We start from the raw sequence: 23973 nt of genomic DNA, 5'->3' as shown, positions 1-23973 counted from the left end.
AGTTCTGGGAAAACAAGACAGGACACTATTTTTTATGACCTCCTCTTCTTTAATGTCCTTCAGAAAATTAGGAGTAATTTCTTTATAGGAAAAGATGATGGTTGAATTTTCAGCTCTATGTAAAAGATACAAAGTTGGTTAAATCCCCTTGAACTTTTGGTTTGTAAAACTTCCTTTTAGCTCTGGAGAAGTGGCTTCTCCAGAATCAAAGAGCATAATCATCCCAGTGTTGAATGTGCTCCACAGTTCTTGAATGTCATGGAACTAGCAAAGGAAGAGCAAAACAACAACTTTTGTACTGATTTGAAGAATTCTGCTAAGGATAGAAAAAAGTCCAAATGTGATTTTACCTGTATCTAGTCATCTTATTTGTGATAGGGAACAGGGATCTACAAACCATGGTCTGTAAACCAAACCCAGCCTGTCACCTGTTTCATTAAAGTTTAATTGCAAGCCAGGCATGGTGGTGCATACCTGTAATCCCAGCAACTCGGGAGGCTGAGGCAGGAGGATCGTGAATTCAAAGCCAGTCTCAGCAAAAGCAAGGCGCTAAGCAACACAGTGAGACCCTGTCTCTAAATAAAATGCAAAATAGGCCTGGGGATGTGGCTCAGTGGTTGAGTAACCCTGAGTTCAATCCCTAGTACCCACCCACCCTGCCGGCAAAAAAAAGTTTAATTACAAACTAGACGGACCAACTCACTCACATCTTGTATGTGGCTGCTTTCACACAACAATGGCAGAGTTGAATAGGATATATTGTCACAGGACACCACAGAGCCTAAAATATTTACTGTTCAGAGCTGTGCATAGTTTGCCAACACCTGATCATAACGTCCACACACATGTCCATGGTGGTTATCCACCCTGGTTGTAGAGTTAAGAGCCCCTGGTGCAGTTTCACCACTGAGTAAGATGGAGTAGTCACACCTCATCCTGTCTCCTGGGGATTGGCACTAAAAACCCTGGACCAAATGCTCAGGGCAGCTCTCTAAGGACTCCGAAGAGTAAGTAAAATCCAAGTGGAGGATTAAGGAACTTGAAGTGCCATCAAGCTGGTATTGAGGGTCCTGTTTGTTTTACTTCTGATATGAGTGAGTGGCAACCTGAGACCTGGAACTGTATAACAAGTGCAAAGAAGCCCTCTCTTTCTGGTCTAAGGAGCAGTAAATGGGACTCATACAAGACTGAGAGTAGGGGATTCCCCTGGGTTTTTTTCCTCTTTCCTTTTTCTGTTCCTTCCCATCCCAGGAGCAAGCCTGTGGCTACACAGTTGCCTAAATGTCTGATAGAGGCATTAGGAAGTCTAGATTGCTCTTCTTTTTCTCCCAATTCTCTCACCCTGCCCCACAGGCAGAACCCAACCTGCTCTGCCTGCTAAAACAAAATGTTTACATTCTCCATAGAGTTTAAAGAAGGCCCAGAGTCTCACAACTTAATATTAAAAATATCCAAGTACCATCTGTAGAGACTGAACTGATGAAGAACCAAATCTCAGGAAAGCAGTCAGTTGATAGCAACCCCAAGGTGACCGTAGGTGTTGAAATTATCACCTATTAAAGAAGCTAGTAAAACCATGCTCTAAAAAGATAAGAGAACTCACTGAGTAGGCTTAATAGCAGCTGAGAGATATCAAAAAAAAAAAAGTCAGCAAACTGAAAATAAATTACTAGAAATTATCCAGTTTGAGCAATTGGAAAAGCAGTGGGAAGGAGAAAAACCTGAACAGAGCCTCAGAGACGAATCAGAAAGTACCAGAAGATCTGACATTGGTATCATTGGACTCCCAAATAGAGATGAGAAAGACTGTTGTTCAGAAAAAATATTTGACGAAATATTGGCCAAAAACTCTAAAAATTTGTCAAAGACACTACAGGTTCAAGAGCCTCAACAAAGCCCCAAGATGATGAACTGAAAGAAAGCCATGTTTGGAACTTCAAAACCAAACTGCAGAAAGCTAAGATTTTAGAGGAACCTTCTTGACTGCAGCCAGAAAAAAAAAAAAAAAAAAAAAAATCCAACACACTTTAAAGCTTAAGCATCCCTCATCCAAACTATCTGGGACAGAAATGTTTTTGATTTGGGAAGCTTTTAGATTTGAGAATATTTGCATAGATTTCACCAATTAAGTATCTGTAATCAGAATGTCCCACAACACCAAACTTTTTGAACATCATCCTTATTCTCATCAGAAACCATGAAGATGAGAAGAAAATGCAGAAATATTTTTAAAGCTCTAAGAGAAAGAAACTGTTGCTTGATGTTATAGTGCTCACCTGTAATCCCAGCAGCTTGGGAGGCTAAGAGAGAAGGATCACGAGTTCAAGGCCAGCCTCAGCAATTTAGTGGGGCCCTTCCTCAAAATAAAAATTAAAAGGACTGGGGGTTGTAGCTCAATGGGACAGCTCTCCTGGGTTTAGTCACCAGTACCAAAAAAGGAAAAAAAAAACTGTCAATCCAGAACTCTACATCCAATGCAAATGACCTTTTGAAGTCAAAATAAAGACATTCTGAGGTGAAGTAAAATAATAATTTATTGTGCTAACAGAAATTCTAGGGAATATTTTTTGGGTGGAAATGATACCAAAGACATCTTGGAACTTTAAGAATGAAAAAAATCAGCAGAAATAAGTACCAAGGTAATATAATGGATTGTGTTTTTCTCTTAAATTCTATAAGATACATGTGAGAGTTGAAAGACATGATTAGCAGGTAGATGTATAGAATATGTCATTATCGTGCTACAGTAGGAAAAGGGAAAGAATAAAGAAATACGATGATAATATTTCTACATTGTACTTAAAATGGTAAAATATTATTTCTTAGTAGCCTGTGAGAAGTTAAGTAAATATATTGTAATCCCTAGCACAACCACTTAAAAGAGAAAAGTTGTCAAAAACTGTAAAGATAAACTAAAATGGAATGTTAGAAATTATTCGGATGGTCAAAAGATATTTTGATTGAAAATAGTTAACCCAGGCATGGTGGTGTATGGCTATCCTATAGTCCCAGCTACTTAGAAGGATGAGCTGGGAGGATTGCTTAAGCCCAGGAGTTCAAGACCAGCCTGGGCAACATACATAGCAAAATCCCCACCCCTACACCCCACCCACCATAAAAAAAAATTAAAAGGGGAAAACAGAAATCTGAGAATCAAGCAAAATAAATAATAAAATGATAGGCGTAAATCCAGATATAGCAATAATTACATTAATGTTCTAAATACACCAGTTTTTTTTTAAAAAAGATTGAGCTATATGCTGTGTACAAGAAACCTGCTCTAAATATAATGATAAAATTAAATGCCAAAAGATGTACAAAAACATTCCATACAAACCGTAAGTCAAAGATGGCTAGAAAGAATGTATTCATGTCAGACAAAGTAGACCTCAGAGCAAGGAAAATTAGCAGAGATAGAAAGAACATAAAATGATGATCAAAGGGTCAGTTCACCAAGACATAAGTCTAAATTGTCCATAACCAGCAACAGAGCTTCCAGTTATATGAAGCAGACCTCAATAAAGCTGATAGAAACGGACAGATCCACAAACACTGTTAGAGACTGAACAATAAATAGAACTAGTGGGTAGAAAGTCAGTAAGGATATAAATCTAAACCAAATGAAAGATCAACTCAATCTAATTGACATTCTTAGAATTCTGAACCCAACATCAGAATACCCACACTTTCCAAGTATACATTGAACATTTAAGAGGGGAAACCATATCCTAGGTCATAAAACAAAACTTAGCAAATCTAAAAGATTTAAAATACTACAAAATATATTTGCTGATCATAATAGAATTAAGCTAGAAAGGGATAATGAAAATAAAACTGTAAAATCTCAGGTGCTTGGAAATTGAACAACATGCTTCTAAATAATCCATGTGTCTAAAAAGAAGTCTTGAGGGAAATCAGAAAATATTTTCAACTACATGACCTATCAAAATCTGTGGAATACAACAAAAATAATGCTTTAGAAAAATATTTTATAACCTTTAATTCTTGCATTAGAAAAGAAGAAACGTCTATCAAAAGTTTCCCCCTGAAGAAACTAGAAAAGATGAATAAAATAAACCCAAAGCAAGCAGAAAGCAAGAAATGATAAAGAGCATAAATCAGTGAAATCAAAAGAGGAAAGAAAGCAGAAAAATTAATGAGACTGATTCTTTGAAAAGATAAGTAAAATTGATAAATGTCTAGCCATACTAGCAAAAAAGGAAAGAATATACAGATGGGAATATTGCTAAAATAAAATAAAATCAAACATTAAAAGATTAGTAAGAAATAGGAACCAGAGATGTCGAACATTTTTTCATGTATTCGTTGGCCATTTGTATTTATTCTTTGGAGAAATATCTGCTAATTTGCCCACTTATTGATTGGGTTATTTGGAGGGGGTTTTTTTTTTTTTTTTTTTTTGAGTTCTTAATATATTTTGGATATTAATCCCCTGTCAGAAAAATAGCTGGCAAAGATTTGTTTTCATTCTGGAGGATCTGTTACTACCATCTTGTTTCCTTTGCTGTGCAGAAGCTTTTTAATTTGAGACCATCCAGTGTATTGATTCGCAGTTTTATTTCTTGAGTTTTAGGAGTCTTATTCAGGAAGAATGGTGCCTGACCATTGCATTAGTTTTCTTCTAACTGTGGTTCCATTATTTCTGGTCTAATTCCTAGGTGTTTATCCTCTTTGAATTGATCTTTGGTGCAGGTTGAGAGAGCGAGTCCTTTACACATGGATATCCGTTTTCTTAGCACCATTTGTTTAAAAGGCTATCTTTTCTCCAACCTATATTTTTAACACTTTGTCAAGAATCAGATGATGGGGGCCAGCATTGTGGCTCAGTGGTAGAGCACTTGCCTAGCATGTGTGAGGCACTGGGTTCAATTCTTAGCACCACATAAAAAATAAACAAAATAAAGGTATTAAAAAAAAAAAGAATCAGATGACTATCTCTGTGGATTTGTCTCTGTCTTCTATTCTACTGGTCTTCATGGCTATTTTTATGCCAATACCAGGCTGTTTTGATTACTGTAGCTTCTCAGCAATCAGGGAAGTGCAAACCAAGACTGCATTGAGATTTCCTCTCACTCCAGTTAACATGGCAATCATCAAGAACACAAATTGCAATAATTGCTGGCAAGGATGTGGAGAAAGCTACACTTCTGTATTGTAACAACAATATAAGGTCTGAAGATTAGTACAACCACTTTGGAAAGCAGTATGGAGATTCCTCAGAAGATTGGAATTAGAACCACTATATGACCCAGCTGTCCCACTCCTGGGTATTTATCCAAAAGAACTGAAATTAGCATAGGCTATATAACTATATAACTGAAACATGCATATCAGTGTTCATAACAGCACAATTCACAATGGACAAGTTATGGAACCAGCCTAAATGCCTAAAAACAGGCGAATGGATAAAGAAAATGTCACCTGTATATTCACAATAGAGTTTTATTCAGCTGTGAAGAAGCATGAACTTGAGCTGGGAATGTGGCTCAGTGGTAGAGCCTTGCCTAGTGTGCGCAAGACCCTGGGTTCAATCCCCAGCACTACAACAAAAAGAAGAAGAAGAATGACATAATGGCATTTGCTGATAAATGAATGGAACTATAGAATATCATGCCAAGTGAAATAAGAAACTCAAGAGTGAGATATTTTCTCTTATGCGTAGAAGCTAGAGAGAAATAAGGAGTTTTTAAGAAGGAGATCTCGTGAAAATAGAAGGCAGAAAATAGAATGGAGGAAGAAGGAGAGAGAGGGAGGAGGAGGGATGGGAAAGGGAGGAACCATGGAATGAAATTGAACAAACTATGCTATGTGCATGTATGAATGTATCACAATGAATTCTACTTTTATGTACAATGTATCAATTAAAAAAAACAAATAAGTGGAAGGAAGTTCAGTAGAATAAAGGAAGGGGATCAGGTAGAAGGGGGAAGGGAAAGAGGAAGTACTGGGATTGAAAGGGAGCAAATTGTGTTATATGCATCTATGGATATGTCAAAATGTACCACACTACTATGTATAGCTGTAATGTCCTAATAAATGCATTAGCAAAATTAAAAAAAAATAGGCTGGGAATATAGCTCACAGTGGAAGGCTTTATCAAAATTGAACACTTACTCTGAGAAAACTGTGATTGAGAGAATGAAAAAAATAAGCCACAGTCTGGAAGAAAATATTTGGAAATCACATATTCAATAAGGAATATGTATCTAAGGGATAGGATGTGTAAGCCCAGAATTTTTTCCCAGCCCACAAACAAAATGAAAGAACTTGTATCTAGAATATTTAAAGCACTCTTAAAACTCAATAGTAAGGGGCTGGGGATGTGGCTCAAGCGGTAGCGCGCTCGCCTAACATTTGCGGGGCACTGGGTTCGATCCTCAGCACCACATAAAAATAAAATAAAGATGTTGTGTCCACCGAAAACTAAAAAATAAATATTAAAAAATTCTCTCTCTCTCTTAAAAAAAAAAAAAAAACTCAATAGTAAGAAAAAAAAACAACCCAATAAAAACTTGGGCAGAGACAGATATGGTAGCACATACCTGCAGTCCCAGTACTTTGGAAGCTGAGGCAGTACCAGCCTTAAGAACACAGACACCAGGAGAAAGGAGAGCTTGGGCAAAGACAGTATGTAGGTGGCAAAGAAATAAGCACATGAACGTAAGCTCAGAATCATTAGCCAATTGGGAAATGCAAATTAAGACCACAATGTGGTCCCACAGAATACTTATTAGAATGACTAAAATTTTTAAAACAAAGTAAACCTAAAATTGACAATACAAGTGGTGGGAAAGAGCTGGAGCAACCATAACTCTCGTAGATTGCTGTTTGGAATACAGAATGATAGAGCTAGCCCCGTGTAGTGGTACATGCCTACAGTCCCAGCAACTCAGGCAGGATGATCACAAATTCAAGGCCAGCCTGGGCTTCTTAGTAAGAACCCATCTCAAAATAAAATAAATTTTTAAGAGGGCTGGATATGTAGCTCAGCAGTAGAGTGGCTCTGGGTTCAATCTCTAGCACCACATACACAATAAAAGAGCTATTCTGGGAAAAAGTCTAGTGGCTTCTTACCCTATTAAACACACATTTACCATATAACCTAGCAGTCCCTTCCTAGGTATTTACTCAAGAAAAATACAACTTACACAAAAGCCTGTGTAGATGCCCATAACAGCTTTATTTTTTGGAATGTGGACCAGCATCTCCAAAGCTAGAATAGGACCAAGTCAGTCAGCATCTTGGGAGATGGAATTTCTCTCTGAATCTGCAAAGGCCACCTGCCCAAGCCCTGTCTTGAATAATTTGAAGAAGCTACCAAAGCTCACTGAAGCACCAGGGTCCCACACAGTGAGGTTATAGAAGCCTGCTGTGAGCTAATTCTACCCCCTCATCATTCCTCCACAGCTCAGGACCATCGCTCACCCCGGGGTGAACAAGCCTAAGGTTTAGAGTGAGCATTGTTTCTACTGGGTGTCTAGACCTGCACACTAAGGAAAACAAGACTGTATCCTCCGTACCACCCATGTCCTCAGGAATTTATAGCCAATCCAGCAACTTCTTTTCCCCACATGATTCATAATTACAAAAAAATGCTAATTGTGAAGCTTATATTGAGAAAGTAATGGTGGTATTCCTTTATAGGTCCTATTCATATTTTATATGACCAAAACTTTGGTTTTTGTTTCAGATCACAAAAACGGACAGCACTTTATAATACCTCAAATGACAGACAGGTAAGACCCTCAAAAGATCAATCAATTGTATCTGCCCCCAGTATTTCCTCGGTAATAAAGTATTTAAATATATCATATTTTTTGTGTTTAACAAAGCCCATACATTTTTCTCTTTTATGGCTATACAATTTGGAAATAAGACGTCTGTAAGTAAACCACCTATCAAACTTTAGTTCAAAAGAGCACAAGTAACAAATTTACTGATAAGGAAATTGGAGTCAGTGTCACTGTTTTACACAGTTGTGATAGTACATTGTGTCAACAGATCATATTCACAAAATATTTTTGTACCATTAGAGATGATATTCTTTTTCTATAACCGGGGTCGGCAAACTTTATCAAGGTCCCCTTGCAGCTTCTGTTGCAACCCCTCAACTCTGCCATTTTAGATGAAAGCATCTGGGGACACTAAATGAATGGGCATGTCTGTTCTAAGGAAATTTTTTTTCCAGGCACTGGAATTTGAATTTCATATAATTTTCATATCTTATGAAATGTTGTTCTTCCTTTTTTTTAATCCCCAATCATTTAAAAATATAAAAAAGCATTCTTAACTCATGGGCTAAGCAAAAAGAAGGCCATAATTTGCCGACCCCTGATTTGTAACATCAGATGAGTTTGTTGCTTACAGGGATGAACCTTAAGCCCTATTTAGCCAGTTACCTTTGCACAAATGCTGTCAAGAGTTATGAAATAATTAACTGCTGTTCCAGATATAATCTTGCCATTCCAGTTTTTCATATTTTCATATTTTCTTCTATCTTGCCTTTTCTTTTCTTTTTTTTTTAGTACTTCAAAAATTATAGCTGGGCATGGTGTCACATGCCTGTAACCCCAGTGACTCCAGACACTGAAACAAGATTGAAAGTTTGAGGCCAGCCTCAGCAACTTAGCCAGGCCCTAAGCTACTTCATGAGACTCTGTCTCTAAGAAATAAAAAGGACTGGGAATATAGCTCAGTGGTTAAGCACCCCTGGGTTAAATCCCTAGTACCAAAAAGATAATAATTGTGACTCCTCACATAATAAGGACCTGGAAATTAACCTGACAGTAGCTTTTGTCATTTAGTTGGTGGGTGATTTTTTTCTCTTTATCATATATGATATGACTACTGTACTTCTGAAATGAATCACTCTGACATGTTGTTTTGGTTTCCTCACGAACTCTTTTGGGCCATAGAATGCTTGACTCAGTGTGTCCATGAACTATAACTAATATTTTCATCCCTTGGGTATCTTAATCTACAGAGCTCACAAACATGGTTCTATTTATTTGCTTATTAGTTTTGTACATTTTCTTAGCAGCCTGGATTTGTCTGAATTGGCAAAAGCTGCTAAGAAGAAACTTCAGTCTGTGAGTATCTCTTTACTGTGAACCCGGTGTGGGAATCAGTGTATTCTGCCAATACCTGTTCTCAGTCCAAGTTACCCACTGCATCAGATTACTTTATTTCATACTTTCAGATGATAAATTAGAAGCAGACCATTGAGTATGTAGCAATGAAAACTGAAAGTACATCTAGTTCAGTATATCCAGTTCATAGGCTCTGCTTCAAATATCCCCATTTTTCTGTCATATTGAGAACTAAAGACAGGGCCTGTGACATTAGGAAGTTGTTTCCCCTTGTGAAAGTTGCCTAGTTCTCTCATGTAAATGAGTAAGTGGGCACCCTTCCTGGAGTTTTGTCTAGCCGTGCTGGATGCCAGGGAATGACAAAATCTGGTGCTGGCCTGCTGGTGAGTTTGCAGGTTCACTCACTGCCACGATGGTGACTCTCTCACCCATCCTGTGCCATTCATCAGAGGTTTTCAGATTCGTGCTTCAAAGCTGGTGGTCCAGCCCACTGTGTCCTGACAGCTCGTGGAGCCCCACGGGTCACAGCCTCACTGTGATCAGTGTGTGTGTTTGCAGCTGGCCCAGCCAGCTGTAGTCAGGTCCCTTGGAGACTGACTTCTCTGGGAACCATTTCCCCTGGTCCAGCTGCCTCAAGGGGAGCCTCCCAGCTATTTTAACCCCAGACTCTACTCTTGACCTCCTCTCATTGCTCTCTGAATCAGACTCTTAACTTCTTTTCATAACCTTGAAGGGCATCTTCCAACTCACCTTTCAGACCCTGCCCTGGTCCCGTGTGTGTGTGTGTGTGTGTGTGTGTGTGTGTGTGTGTGTTTGTTTTCACACTCTCTGAGACCAAGAGCTGCTGTATTCCAGTCCTCTTCTGAGGCCCTCTGTTGCCCACGTGTCTGCCCCGCGCGGCTCCCCTGCCTTTCTCATTCAAGGAGCTGGAGTCTGACCACCTCCCCAGCGTGGGCAGCAGCCTTCCCAAAGCCCAGCTCTGAAACTGCAGCTTCCCTATTTGTGACTTCCTCCCATTCCCCTTCTCAGAGAAGACCCTTTTCTAGAACCTCATATAACATTAAGTATTAAATATTACAGAAAATGAACCTTTCCTTACTAGTACTTAACTGTATTATGAAATAAATGTGTTTTATGCAATTTGTTTGGCGTCTCTGTGTTCTATATCTACGGTTTTGTGTGTCTGTGTGTTTTACTGCCTTTCTTAAAGAGACCATGTATTAAGATGATGTGCTTTGAAGTCAGCACCAAGTATTTTGTGCTTTCCTTTTAATTGTTCGTAATATAAGAGCAAATTTTTATTGAAACTAATTTAAACCTAGATAAACCCCAGATTCCCTTTGACTCTCTTGCATTTGCTCAGCTAGAAGCTGCATGAAAGCTAAAGTTGTATCTAATATCCTGCACGCACAGGCATTAAGTAAATAGCTTGGAGGGAACATAGTAGAGCTCTCGTGAACTTGGTCTGTGAGTCAGGTGGGTCAGGTTCACTTCTCTGCAAGGCAAGGTGCCGTAGCCTCCCAGTGCCTCGGTGTCCTTCCCCAGAAGAGGGAGGCAGTGCTCAGCAGAGCTGCTCAGGAAGGGTTGCTGCTCCTCTTACCTGTGGACCCTGCCCTGCCGGCTCCTCGCAGGTGCTGCTCTTACCTGGACCGGGTCACCATTTGTTCCTTCTCTCCTTTCTTCCCTCCCTCCTCATTTCTTCCTTCTTTCCCCTCCCTTTTTCCCCCTTTCATTTTCCTCTCTACCATCCTCTCTTCTTTCTTTCTCTTTACCTCCCTCCTTCCCTAATGAAAAACAAAGATCAGTATTTTCCTGAATTAGTAAATGTTAACATTTTGGTAGACTTAAACCTGAATCTCAGGTCCGGCACTTATTAGCTTTTGACTTTAGGCAAGCTACTAACTTCTATGCCTCAGTTTCTTTGTTTGTAAAATGGGACAATAGCAAACCCTATCTTCATGGAGGTGTTTTAAGTATTAAATAGGATGCTGTTAGTACAGTGCCTGGAATGTGAGCCCTTAGTCAGTGTTGACCAGTGCTGTCGTTGTTAGTGATAGCAATAATGATAAGGCCTGTAGTCCTTTGGAGGAAGAGATGAGTGTTTATCAAGCAAGTTCAAGCTCCCAACCCTTCATTTTCTTATCTAGCAGCAGGCTTTCAGGGTTTATCTTTAATGTAACTACAGCGTGACCATGCTAGAGGTATTGAAAATAGAGGGGAGAATCACCCTCAGTCCTGTAAGTGGACTCAGGCTCAGTGTTTTGATGTATTTCTTTCAAGTCTTATTTCATGTGTATCACACTTTTGTCTCCTGCTTTTTTCAGTCAACAATGTATCATATACCTTTCACTATTCCTTCCTGTGAGGTGCGGTGGGAGGCATTTTAAATTGCTGCACAGAAGACCTTCAGGTCGGTTAGTGAGTGGATATTCCTGAGCCCCTGCCGAGTATCTGGTACTGCTTCAGGATGTGAGGAGGATGGTTGGCAATGTAACAAATTGAGCATCTGCCCTCACAGAGCAGGGAAGAGTCACAACTGCCAAGTGCCAGAGTGAGTTTCCTGAGGTAGAAAGTGCGGAGACAGCCAGTGCCACCTGTCAGGGGTCTAACCTCATCTGAATTGGAAAGACCTTGATTGTCCTCCCTGATCCTGCAGCCAGTAAGACCCCTCAGCCTATGGTGATTGTGTTGTGAGCTGACACTGCTCAGAGTATTGATGAGTCAGGTGGTGTTTTGTCAGGGACACTCGGCCCTGGGGTTGAAGGACTGCTCCCAGCAAGACAGCCAAGAGGCCTCACCCAGTTCTGGTTGGAGTTTTTGTGCAGTGGTGCAGATTATCCTGTCAAAGGGCATGTTTTTACCTCTTAATCCTCCTGGGGGTTTAGGAGCCCTTACATTTTGGGGAAATGACAAATGCTGTCAAGATGGAAGACACTCATAGGGGCTCCCCAAGGAGAGTAGAGGACTGGGTCCACTTCTGAGCGCGAGATTAGCCACCTCTAACCTTCTTGTAGCAGCGACCCTGCTGGGTGTCATAGAATAGTGAGGTTGCTGCGGGAGGCAGATGCTTCTAAAGGCTCTGTACAATTGTGGCATGTTGTCTGTGTAACAGGGCATTTGCTAGGCCCTGGCTTAGACATTGGAGATAAAAGGGTGAATAAGTCACAGTCCCCTCTCGTCCTCCTGGTGTTAATCGTTGTCCCTTGTGTCCCTGATATTTTTACTTTCAGCTAAGTAATCATTTGTTTGAAGAACTTGCCATGGATGTGTACGATGAAGTTGACAGGCGAGAGACTGATGCAGGTGACTTAACATGTGCCTTTATCTACTAAGCTTCTGTTATCAGTGGGCAGTGACAAGCTGCCAGCCTCAGTGTTTTACTTGCCCAATTTCTACTGTCCTGATAACTCGTGTGTCGACGTGTACCTTTGCGTGTGTTGGCTTCAGAGTGTGCTTCCCTAAGTCTCCCTAGTAACGCGTGAGGCGTGCCTCCCAGCAGAGCAGTGGCACCCCAGGTGTGATGAGATTCTGTCTCTGGCTCTTTCCTCTGGCTAGTCTGGCTTGCCACGCAAAACCACAGCACCCTGGTAACCGAGACAACTGTCGTCCCCTTTCTTCCGGTCAATCCCGAGTATTCATCAACACGAAACCAGGCAAGTAGCTCAGTTTAAAAAATAATTAGAGGTATTATTTGGGGAATGGCTGATGTCATGGTGTTTGATATTTCCAGGATGAGTATCTTAAGTGTTTTTTGATTGATTAAAATTGAATGTCCTTTTTATGCATAAACACAAAATTCACAATGCCCTAAGAGCCAGTTGCAGTAATGCATAACTGTGATCCCAGCAACTCCGGAGGCTGAGGCAGGAGGATCAAAAGTTCAAAGCCAGCCTCAGCGACTTAGCGAGAGCCTGTCTCAAAAAGGGCTGGGGCTGGGCGCAGTGGCACATACCTGTGATCCCAGTGGCTCCGGAGGCTAAGACAGGAGGATCACGAGTTCAAAGCCAGCCTCAGTAATCGCAAGGCACTAAGCAACTCAGTGAGACACTGTCTCTAAATAAAATACAAAATAGGGCTGGGGATGGGGCTCAGTGGTTGAGTGCCCCTGAGTTCAATCCCCAATACCAAAAAAAAGGCGGGGGGGGGGGGTAGGTGGTCTCAGAATGTAGCTCAGTGGTAGAGCATTCCTACAAGATGTAAATAGATGTAAATAGCTGACTAGGAAAGAATATAAAACAATTCACAGAAGAAATATAAATGGCTTATGAAGAAATCTTTGACCCTACTAGTAATTGAAGCAAGCAGGCCAAAGGCAGATTAGCCAAATGTATAATGAAGGTCCTCTGAGTTGGCAATGTGGGATGAGCTTGGTCATGCTACAGATAGGATTTAAAGTTGCTGTAGACTTTAGAAATAAGCAGTTTGCTTACCAGTTTCTCACAAGACTCAAAATTAAGCATATCTTTTACAGAGGAATTCTTCATTTGGGAAAATATCTTAGTAAAATTAAAATATATTTACACACAATAATTTTCATCAAATCACTATATATATAAATGTAGAGCATTAAAAATAGTTTCAGCATCCATCAAGAGGAGAAGCAGTGAGTAAATGAGGAAGGTGTTTCAGTGTTTATGATTAGTGGCTATAAATAAAGATAGAGCCCCCACATCTGGACCACAACTATATCTTGAAATTTAGAAATTTTCCTTCAAACTGATTTTCCACTACTCTGTCTACTTCAAAACTAAATCATTAGTGGAAGAAAAGCATTAAGTGGAACCATTTTATTTGTTTAGGTAGGTAGGTAGGTAGGTAGGCAAGTGGTCCTGGGGACTGAAACCAAGACCTTGTGCATGCTAAGCAAGTGCTCTACTACTGAGCTGCATTCCCAGCTAAACCCATTGTATTCTTGTTCACAAAAACAAGTATGTATTGTGAGAATTTAAATGTAAACGTTTTTTATATAAATGGTTTTAACCTAGTCTCATGGAAAATACTAATATTTTGATTTGATTATGGCTATGATTGATTATGCTTTGATTGGTCTGGAAGATTTTTGCAGAATCCTGTCAGTAGTCTGACTAGTTTGGGATAGCTGTTCATGTCTATATTTTTACAGTGGGGAATATTTCCAATTATCTTCTCACCCTTAGGGCAGACAGAAATTAGCTCGGTTTAATGCCCATGAGTTTGCCACACTGGTCATCGACATTCTCAGTGATGCCAAGAGGAGACAGCAGGGCAGTTCTTTCTCTGGTTCAAAAGGTAAGCATCTCACCTCTAACTGTGTGCTTTTGGGGCCTTGTAAGACTCAGGGGTTAAATTTTACATTGTGGGCTGGGGTTGTGGCTCAGTGGAAGAGTGCTTGCCTAGCATGTGTGAGGTACTGCATTCAGTTCTCAGCATCATGTATAAGTAAATAAAATAAAGGTCCATCGACAACCAAAACATAGTTTTTTTAAAAAATTTACATTGTAAATGAATCAAAGCAGTCATTGACACATAGCTTGCAATCTTATAAGTTTTATTGGTAATACAGTATGATAAGAAGTTCAGCCCCGGTGAATTAACGGTATCTAAAAATTATTAACTATTTCATATTTACCTTAAGTATGATTTTTTCTTTTGGAGTCACTTACTTTACCTATAAAAATGTACCCCAAGAGTTTAACTTAAATCTTACTAAGGATATAAGAAATGAAACTCTTCTAATTAAATGACATCTCATCTATTACTGCTTATCTCCAAAACTGAGTTCTAAAAATTAAAGTTCTAAAATTAAAATGTGTTGCTGTTAGTTTTAAATGTCTGCATGATTCAAAATTATGAAGAGAACACTGACCATCTGTTTCCAGAGTGCCCTGTCAGGTCTCACGCAGTAGCTCAGGGCCCTGCACTTGGGAGCTGCTTCCTCTGCAGCCCATTACTGTGTGTTGCTGCTGCCTGTAATTATAGAAATTATACTTTTCTTATTGCAAGGCATTTAAACAAAAAGGTATGTACCATAAAAATTAAGTTTCTAGCCAGTATCACATTCACCAAAGATAGGAATCATTATCCAACAACATTTTGTTCTTTCTTCTTGCTTATTCAGGAGTTTGATTTTATCAGGTCACCCAGGAATAAAGACATTCTAAAAAGGTGTATTCAGTTTTGGTGAAGGTGCAGTGCCAAGAGTTTGCATAAATTCGAAGTCTGAAAATGTGCCTACACTTAATTGAAGGGAAATAATCAGAAATGTTATATGTATGTTATGTATAACATCCAACTTAACAGTCTAAATAATCATCAGTAGAGAGTGATTAGTTACATATTTGAATGGTGTACAAACATCTTTTTTGTAGAGACTATGGAATAAAGGAATAAATATTTAAAGGTTTAGTATAATCCCAGTTTTGTAAGGAAAACATTTATATGCATACATATGTGCAAGTGTATATCACATGTTAATCAATACACACACAATTGATCTTCGTCTGCATAGTCCATATTTGCAAATTCATCTTTATTTGTAACCCCCAAATTAACTACTTGAAGCACCTCGAGGTCATTCTCAAACATATGCTGAGTGGCAAAAAACTTCAAACATCTAAAACACACTCCTGGCTGAGGTGGAGCCAGGCAACTCCTTGCCTCCTGTTTCATGACATATTCTTCACATTTTTGTGCTTTTTTTTTTTTTTTTTTTGTGTGTGTGTGTGTGTGTGTGTGGTGGTGGTGGTTTTGCTTTTAAAAAATAGCCTGGATGGGGACTGGGGTTATGGCTCAGTGGTAGAGTGCTCACCTAGCATGAGTGAGGCACTGGGTTCAATCCTTAGTACCACATAAAAATAAGATTTAAAAAAAAAAAAACAATAGCCCGGATACCTAATATTTTAAATATAGTGCCAGGTGCCTATTATCTCAGCGGCTAGGGAGGCTGAGACAGGAGGATCGTGAGTTCAAAGCCAGCCTCAGCAACTTAACAAGGCCCTAAGCAACTCAGTGAGCTCCTGTCTCAAAATAAAAAATAAAAAGGGCTAAGGATGTGGCTCATAGGTTAAGTGCCTCTGGGTTTGATCCTTGGTAACAACAAAAAAAAGTAGCCCTTAAGCATAGAGCCAAGGGTGCTATCTAGTGTTCTAAGGACAAGGAGGCTTAGATAGTTGGGGTTGGGATGTAGCTCTGAGGTAGAGCACTTGCCTACCACATGTGAGACCCTGGTTTCCATCCCAGCACTGAAAAACATTAAAAGGAGGAGGCCAAGATGTGCCTTCCAGAGAAAATGATGCTCAGTGAGTATTGTCCTAGAAGGACTTAAGAGTGCTAGTGGTCAGAGGTTCAGTGTTACGACTCAACAGTGTGTATTAAATAAAATAAACACACAAAACAAGACTGTGTGTTGATCAGTTGGTGAAAATGTGACCAGAGGCTCACAAGGCCCTAAGCCTGACTTTCCCGTGGGAACAGTGGTTTGGTGTTGGCCCAGTGTTCACAGCAGCTTTCTAGAACTTAACTACTGAGATTAACAAGAATTGACTGTGTGCATATGTAGAAAACAGACATGAAAGAGAGAAATCAGCACGTAATGATGACCATGAGTAATTTCTGTCCTCTTTGTTCACTGGTTTCCAATTCTTTATTTTGAGTCTTTTTATCGTTTTGGGTACTGGGGATTGAAGCCAGGGGTGCCTTAACACCGCTACACCCCCAGTCCCTTTTATCAAGCTATCTGTTTATTATTTAGTTATTTATTTACTTTGAGACAGGTTCCTGCTAAGTTGCTTAGGGCCTTGCTAAGGTGCTAAGCTAAGGCTGGCCTTAAGCTTCTGATCTTCCTGTCTCGGCCTCCCAAGTTGCTGGGATTATAGGTATACACCACCACATCTGGCTTCTATATTGAATCTTTATTACTTCTGTAATCACATATATTTATGAGTTTTTAAATATTAATTTAAAAAGTTAAAATAGAACCTGGTTCTCTTAAGAAACTGTAATCCGTTGCCCAGATACCAACCCTCAGGATATCTGGATTAAAACATTAGTAGTCAGAGGTGAGCCTGAGCCGCCTGAGAGAAACAGGAAAGACCTGGGTAGTCTGTGAGATGAGATTTTTTTTATTCAAAATATGTCAAAACCTCTAGATCGTCCCTGCCCCTCCCCATGGAATCAACACTCCTAATAGTGCATACATGGCTGTCTACTGGGTCCACTCTCTCCCTGCCCCTTCCTTGGATTCTGGTGACTAACTGCCAGTGTTTTGAGCACCTAGTTTCTAGGTTCTAGTTTAACAGTTTACTTTCAGTTTTACCTTGTGAACATGTTGCAAGTGGAATCAAATCATATTACATTATTTTACATCTTTATGGTCTGGAGCCACTCCTGGGCATCCGCCTCCTCAACCTGGCAGTTTCTTCCTAAGCTTCCCTAATTTGCCCACCTTGGGCCTCTAAATCAGATGAATGCTTGAGGCCCTCATGCATCTGCCCATGAGGTGGATCGTTTTCTCTGCTGTCCCTCTATTGGTATAAACATAATGTTACCATTCTGCTATTTTCTTTCAGGCCTTTAAATGGCTAAGCCAAAAAAGTCATCCCAGTAATTTTTTGGAAGGGAAAAAATGTTCTGAGAGGCTGGGGTTGTGGCTCAGTGGTAGAGCGCTTGCTTTGCATGTGTGAGGCACTGGGTTCCATCCTCAGCACCACATATAATTAAATAAAGGTATTGTGTCCATCTACAACTAAGAAACAGTTTTTAAAAAAATGAGCCTGAAGTAAATTATTTGCTTCTCTTAATAGACAATGTGGAGCTCATACTGAAAACAATCAATAACCAGCACAGTATTGAGAGTCAAGACAATGACCAGCCAGACTATGACAGTGTGGCATCTGATGAAGACACAGATTTGGAAACCACAGCAAGCAAGGCAAACCGGCAGAAGGTGAGAGGACATGCCTGACGCAGTAGGGCAGATATGTTTGTTTACCACACCTTCCTCCTGCAGAACTGCCTACCTTGTCAGGCGAGGGCGAGCCCTACCAGAGGTGCTGTAGAGGTAAAGTCAGGTTCACTCTTAGCTCAGGCCAAGCAAAGGCGACACTAGGTCAATGGCTCTAGAACAGGGTCCTTTTTCCCTTAGCCAAGTACCGAGTCACAGCTTCGCTGCTGTCGTGACTTGAGGAAGCTTGTGAGGCGGGCGTTTACTAAGAGCCTTCTCAGGATCATAACTCTCCCAGACAAGTCCTAGTTTCTGTCCAATGAGGATGGTGCTGCCTGGGAGGAGTGATGACTGCAGTAAAATGACAAAGCAACAAGTGTCAGGCCAAACAGGAGCAAAGCCGAGGGAGGGAGAGGAGAGATCCAGTGCTGAGGAGCGCTGAGGAGGCTTTGTTCCTGGCATGCACCTAAGACCCAGGAGGGGCGTGAGCCAGGCCTGGCAGGATGCTGAGCAGAGAGAAAGTGGACCTGGGGTGTCTGCAGGAAAGCTGCTCACAAGAGAGGACCGTCTAAAAGAGCGGAACTCAGAGCTGCAGCAGGAGGAATGTGACACCCAGACTGAAGAGCCAAGGCCTCCCGGGCAGTTCAGAGCCTTGGAAGCTTTAGGCAGGAAGGAGGACAAAGGTCAGAGGGCGGAGAGAGAACCCAGTTAGGATGCTCCTGAAGAAGTCCAAATGGGCTGATGGGAGATGCCTCAGCACCTAGGCTACGAGAGTCCCAGGGGGAGATACTGAGGCACCAGAGTGTGAGCTGGAGAAGAGGACCACAGGATCCTGGGTAGTCGAGTCACTGGTGAATCCCCAGGACTGGCCCTCAGAAATCTTCTGCAGACACTGAGAATGCGTGAATGTAGACAGGAAGGGTCTGGAAGTTCAAAGAGGGAAGATGGACTTACAGAACATGTGTCTGGAGTCTTCTGTCTTCCATGACTGAGAATTGTAATACCATTGGCAGATGGAGAGGACACCTCTGCCAGACTGTCCAAAAGCTTCCAGTTCCCTCAGTGAAAGCCAAGGCCATAATGGGACCCTCCAGGACAGGCCCTCTGTTGACCAGCAGGCTCCCACCCCTCCGCCTCCCACACCTGCTTCCTCTAGCTGAGCTCTCTGCCAGCTGGAAGCTCTCCCTCCAGACACCATCTGACTGATTCCTCACCTGCTCAGGCTCTATTCAAAGGCTTACCTCAGCTCCCTGATGTGCAGCCCACCTGCACCCCTACTTCAGCTCCTGCACCCCTGCCATGCTCCATTTTGTCTGTTTCTACAGCACTAATCACCTTCAATCGTACTGTATATTTACTTATTTTTATTTTTTCCCTCTGTCATGTGGCTGGCTGGGATGTAAACACCATGGAAGCAGGAATCTTTGTCTTATTTTCTTTTCTGATACATCCCAAGCACCTAGAAATTGCCTATGTTCAATAAAAAGTGTTGGAATGAATGAATTAATGAAAGAATGGATAAAAAAGAAAATGACAGGGCTGGGTTGTGGCTCAGTGGTAAAGCGCTTGCCTAGCATGGGTGAGGCACTGAGTTCGATCCTCAGCACCATAGAAAAATAAAATAAAGGTATTGTGTCCACCTACAACTAAAAGTTAAATGTTTTAAAAAAAAGAAGAAAATGACAGAGTAAGAGAAACGTACGCAAGACAGGACAAACCTCCTCAGACAGTCAAAGTAGCCCCACTGACTGCTCCATTAGAAAATACTGACTTGAAAAATTATTGAGTATCACAGTGACCCTACTTTTGTGTTTCAGTTTTACATTTCTCTCAGAAGCCTTGATTTGATTTAATTTTGCAATTCAGTTGGCATGGCCAGAATTGGACATTCTTTAGCTGTTAGTCTTTAATGTTATCATCATCTCAGATTGTGAACATTTTCCCCAATTTATTTTTAGAGCCTAGATTCAGATTTATCAGATGGACCAGTCACTGTACAGGAATTTATGGAGGTCAAAAACGCTCTAGTGGCTTCTGAGGCCAAGATACAACAGCTAATGAAGGTGAATAACAACTTGAGTGACGAGCTGAGAATTATGCAGAAAAAGGTAACATGTCAATAAATGACAGGATGGTTGACTCTCTAATCCCATAGTATAAGGAAGAATCCCAGACACCATGCTTGATCAGAGGGAAGGAAAACAGTTACTGTAACAGACCTAGAAATCTTGGGGCCAAGCTGTCTTTTTGGAAGCAGGATGTGTTTGCATATTTGAAACAAAATAGCTCTCATTAGGAGTACGTCCAGAGAAAATTCCTCAAGTAGGAGAATCCTAACACCTAGTCTGTGCTTCTTCGGTATCTGGATCCTCTGCATGGGTGTGATTCTTTCTATTGCTGGTCCTATAGAGTACTCACACCATGGAGATGGAGCAGGCCAAAATCCTGGACAGATGTGTATGTTTGTCCACATGTTAGTCCCAGCCCACCCCAGCCTGGCAGTCCTCCCCCAGATCCCTGCCTTATTTGCGGCATCCTCAGAGCCTAGAGGAGAGCCTGCCACAGAGTAGGTTCTCATTAAATAAAAGAACACACTCACTCCATGTACCAGCAAGAACTACTAGAAAGAGATGATCCCATCAGTTCAGAATTTTCTCATTCCTTACCTTTTGAGAGAATCAGAACCACATGAGTACACTAATCTCTAAAGGAGTCTGGCCAATAGTAGCAAAGCATTCACTGAAGAGGGGGCTCGCACATGTAATTCTTTACGAGGAGGCCAAGAGAAGGAAATGGAAAAGTTCCATGTTGCCCAGACTTCATGGGTATTGCTCCCATCATCCAGTTCTCTTAAAAAAAATGACATTTTAATGCTTCCCTTAAATAGAAACTATTAAAAGCAGACTAAAATCTGTCTTTTACTGTCATTAAGGAATAATGTTGCAGATTTATTTTCAAGACTTGGTCACAAGGTACATTTCATTTTGGCTGGGTGCTTTTCAGTGGCTTCCTAAAGGAAGGCCTACGACTCAATCCTCGCTAGGGAAGTAAGCTGCTGTGTACCTTCTCTGGGGTTTGATCTAGGATTCTTTTGGTGTTGAGTTTGGGGACGTGTTTTGATAACTTTGGAAATCAGTGGCTCTGATAACCTACAGTTCAGGGAGCGAAAACACTTGCAGATCAGTTTGCCTTTAAACACAGACACTGTTCTGTACCTCCCAGCAATGTGGGCTGGGGAGCAGCTGTGACTGAGACAGACCAGGAGCCCCTTTGCTGTAACACGCAAGACTTGCACTTCCTCTTGCCTTTTCTGAAATAAGATTTGTTTAATTGATTATAGTTTGTCCCATTAATCAGACTAAAAATTTTCTTGGAATTACTTTTTCTAAAACATTCCTAACATTGACATTGTAATTCAGTCTTCCAAGCATCACCTTTTTTATTCTATAATGTTCCTTTTGGTATTTGTTGAAATCACCAGAGATAACTTTGTTATCTCTGAGAACAGATGTCTTGAGCTTTAAGAAATGCAGAGTGGAATTACTTGCTATTACTCATTGATTATCTCTTCAATTCTTAGAAATGCTTTTGATTTCTGAAACTGTTGAATTATCTTCAACTTTTAATTTCCTGCCGTACTCCTTCCAAACAAAAAATGGAGCCTGATTCTTACTAAGATAAACTTCATCAAATTTATCCAAGGACATCTCTCTAAATACAGAGCACTAAATTTTTTTTAATTAAAACCAGAAACGTGCTCATCTCAAAACACATTCCAGCAAAATCTAAGCTGGATGTTTCACAGGCATGAACAGTGTTAGCTTATCTGATTTCAAGGCCCAGTCTGTGAAAACTCTTAACAGAGGCTTTCACATAGGCAAACACTCGAAGTCATGTTTGGGACATGAGTCCTTATGCTGATCATTCTTTGGACCTTGACTACTCAGGTCACAGGTTCTTCAATAAGTAGTTCTGACAGGTGCCTCAAGCCTGTCTGTACCCCAGAATGTACCTTGCAAATGTCTCTTGTTGGAAAGAAGATTGCAAATACAAGTTACACCCTCAAAGACTTTGTGGTGTAGAAGCAGTCTGTCACTCCATGGCTTGTACTTCAAGGAGGCTGAGAAGGAATGGCCTTCCTGTGCCTGTTAGCCACACTATCACAGAGGTTTGGCACTACTAATACCAAGGTATGGAATCTGTTTTATTTTAAATCTAGGCGAAATTTTTTCTTTATTGAGTTGACAAAGTAGCATGATTTTTATCTGATCTTTCACATTTAACAGTTGCTTGGAAAGGATGCTAATTAATGAAGAGGAGCAGCCACTATTGGTGTGTTTTTCCCAGATCGGTGCTTTATAAATAGAAATTGAAAGTAACTCCTCCTAGCACTGCATGGGTTGCTATTGGAAGAGTAAGGATCTTCTGATGCAGAGACAGTTGCTTATGGACTTTAACCCTGGCATTGGAAGGGAATTTGGTCAGATTTTACAGTCTCTGTCAAAGAGTAGACAGCTGAACTTGTACTACACCCTGCTTATAAAATGTCGTGGAGGATGAAGGCGCACCAGAGGGGAAGGACCTTGTGCAGGATGGCCATGGTTATTTGTTTAAACTGCCAGATGCTAAAGAGCCCCAGGATTCCTTGCTGATCCCCTAACCATGAAGCAGCCTGCGTGTGAGGAGTGGAGAGAGCATTTGGGGTTTCCAGTGACAGTGTCTAACTAGAACGGGGTGGTGCCAGGCAGCTTAGCATGTTCAAAGCCAGCCCCACCATGCTCATGGTTTTTGGGTCACAAAGACAAAGGAGAGAAAGGCCAAATACTCCAGCCCCAGCCGAATGATGACCGATGACCAAGAAGCGAGCGAGTGTGCTACGTGGAGCATTCCTTCCTATGAAGAGGCTAACGGTCCCATAGGTTTCCAGTTTGCTATGTTGACATATCACAAAGAAAACTTAACCATAATCCAGTTCCCTCTGACTTTTTTTAAAAAGTGCTGAATTGTTTGGAATATCAAGAGTATTATTATATAATAAAAACTTGTTGATCATGATTTTTCTCGTCGGCTTCTTGGAAAGCAGTAGCTGATCTGATTTTTCGTAAGCTGAGCCTCCCTGTCTTTCTTGCTTTGCAGAGCAACTCTAGTTACCTTTGTGCTGCTTCCATGGTGTCTGCTGTCATTTTGGGCATTGGCAATTGCTCAGGGCTCATTTGAAAGCAAGTTACCTCAGTGATGTTCTAATGGTCTCAAGCTCTTAGCTGAACCAACCTTAAAATAATCCAAAGTACAGCTTGCCTGCAAACATGTCCCAGCCCCGCTATCACAGATTTTAAGTAGTGAGGTGATTAGTTTTTAAAAAGCCCAGATTGCAACTTTTCCACATTCAGAAATTAAACCATTCAATTAGCTGCATGATGAAGTAAGTTGATTGCATTTCACTCATTCTGGAAGAAAAAGTCCTTGTTTGTGGTTGCCTTTTACTTTGAATCCAGCTAGTCCTTTTTGTTCTTATTGTTTAGATCTGGTATCGTATTCTTTCACTTGATGTTTGCTTTGTCTGCTTGCTATGGAAAAACACAGTCCCTCTGCTAAACATTTCTTTCAGCTTCAAACACTCCAGAGTGAGAATTCGAACCTCAGGAAACAGGCCACAACCAATGTATATCAGGTGCAAACTGGTTCTGAGTACCCAGACACTTCCAACCACTCTTCCTTAAAGCGACGTCCGTCTGCCCGGGGCAGTAGGCCCATGTCCATGTACGAGACGGGATCAGGTCAGAAACCATATCTCCCAATGGGAGAAGCAAATCACCCTGAGGAGAGCAGAACAAGACTCCAGCCCTTCCCTGCACACGTAAGTAGCACCGCTGGCGCTTCCACTGTTCCCTCTGCATACCCTGACTGCTCTGTTCCTTCTTCTGAACCCACAGATTTTTGTGC

The 23973-nt window shown here is 40.9% G+C and overlaps 1 protein-coding gene across 8 annotated transcripts in view; it reads left to right on the top strand.

Moving 5' to 3' along the window:
- Window positions 1-23973, top strand: part of Git2 (GIT ArfGAP 2) — a 49807-nt gene that overhangs the window by 11895 nt on the left and 13939 nt on the right. For 2 of the 8 annotated variants that reach the window (XM_015500284.2, XM_015500287.2), the window contains exons 7-14: window positions 7712-7757; window positions 9059-9110; window positions 12341-12413; window positions 12666-12763; window positions 14267-14378; window positions 17891-18033; window positions 19989-20138; window positions 23639-23887. In XM_015500284.2, coding sequence (XP_015355770.1) covers window positions 7712-7757; window positions 9059-9110; window positions 12341-12413; window positions 12666-12763; window positions 14267-14378; window positions 17891-18033; window positions 19989-20138; window positions 23639-23887 — 923 coding nt within the window. The remainder of the gene's footprint in view (window positions 1-7711; window positions 7758-9058; window positions 9111-12340; window positions 12414-12665; window positions 12764-14266; window positions 14379-17890; window positions 18034-19988; window positions 20139-23638; window positions 23888-23973) is intronic. The other 6 variants (XM_015500288.2, XM_015500290.2, XM_015500286.2 and 3 more) reach the window with 5 other exon arrangements.

The sequence above is a fragment of the Marmota marmota genome, unplaced genomic scaffold, assembly GCF_001458135.2.
Source record: "Marmota marmota marmota unplaced genomic scaffold, marMar, whole genome shotgun sequence".
Taxonomy (NCBI): domain Eukaryota; kingdom Metazoa; phylum Chordata; class Mammalia; order Rodentia; family Sciuridae; genus Marmota; species Marmota marmota.
Note: the sequence above shows the minus strand (reverse complement) of the source record. Positions and strands in the feature narration are given on the sequence as shown.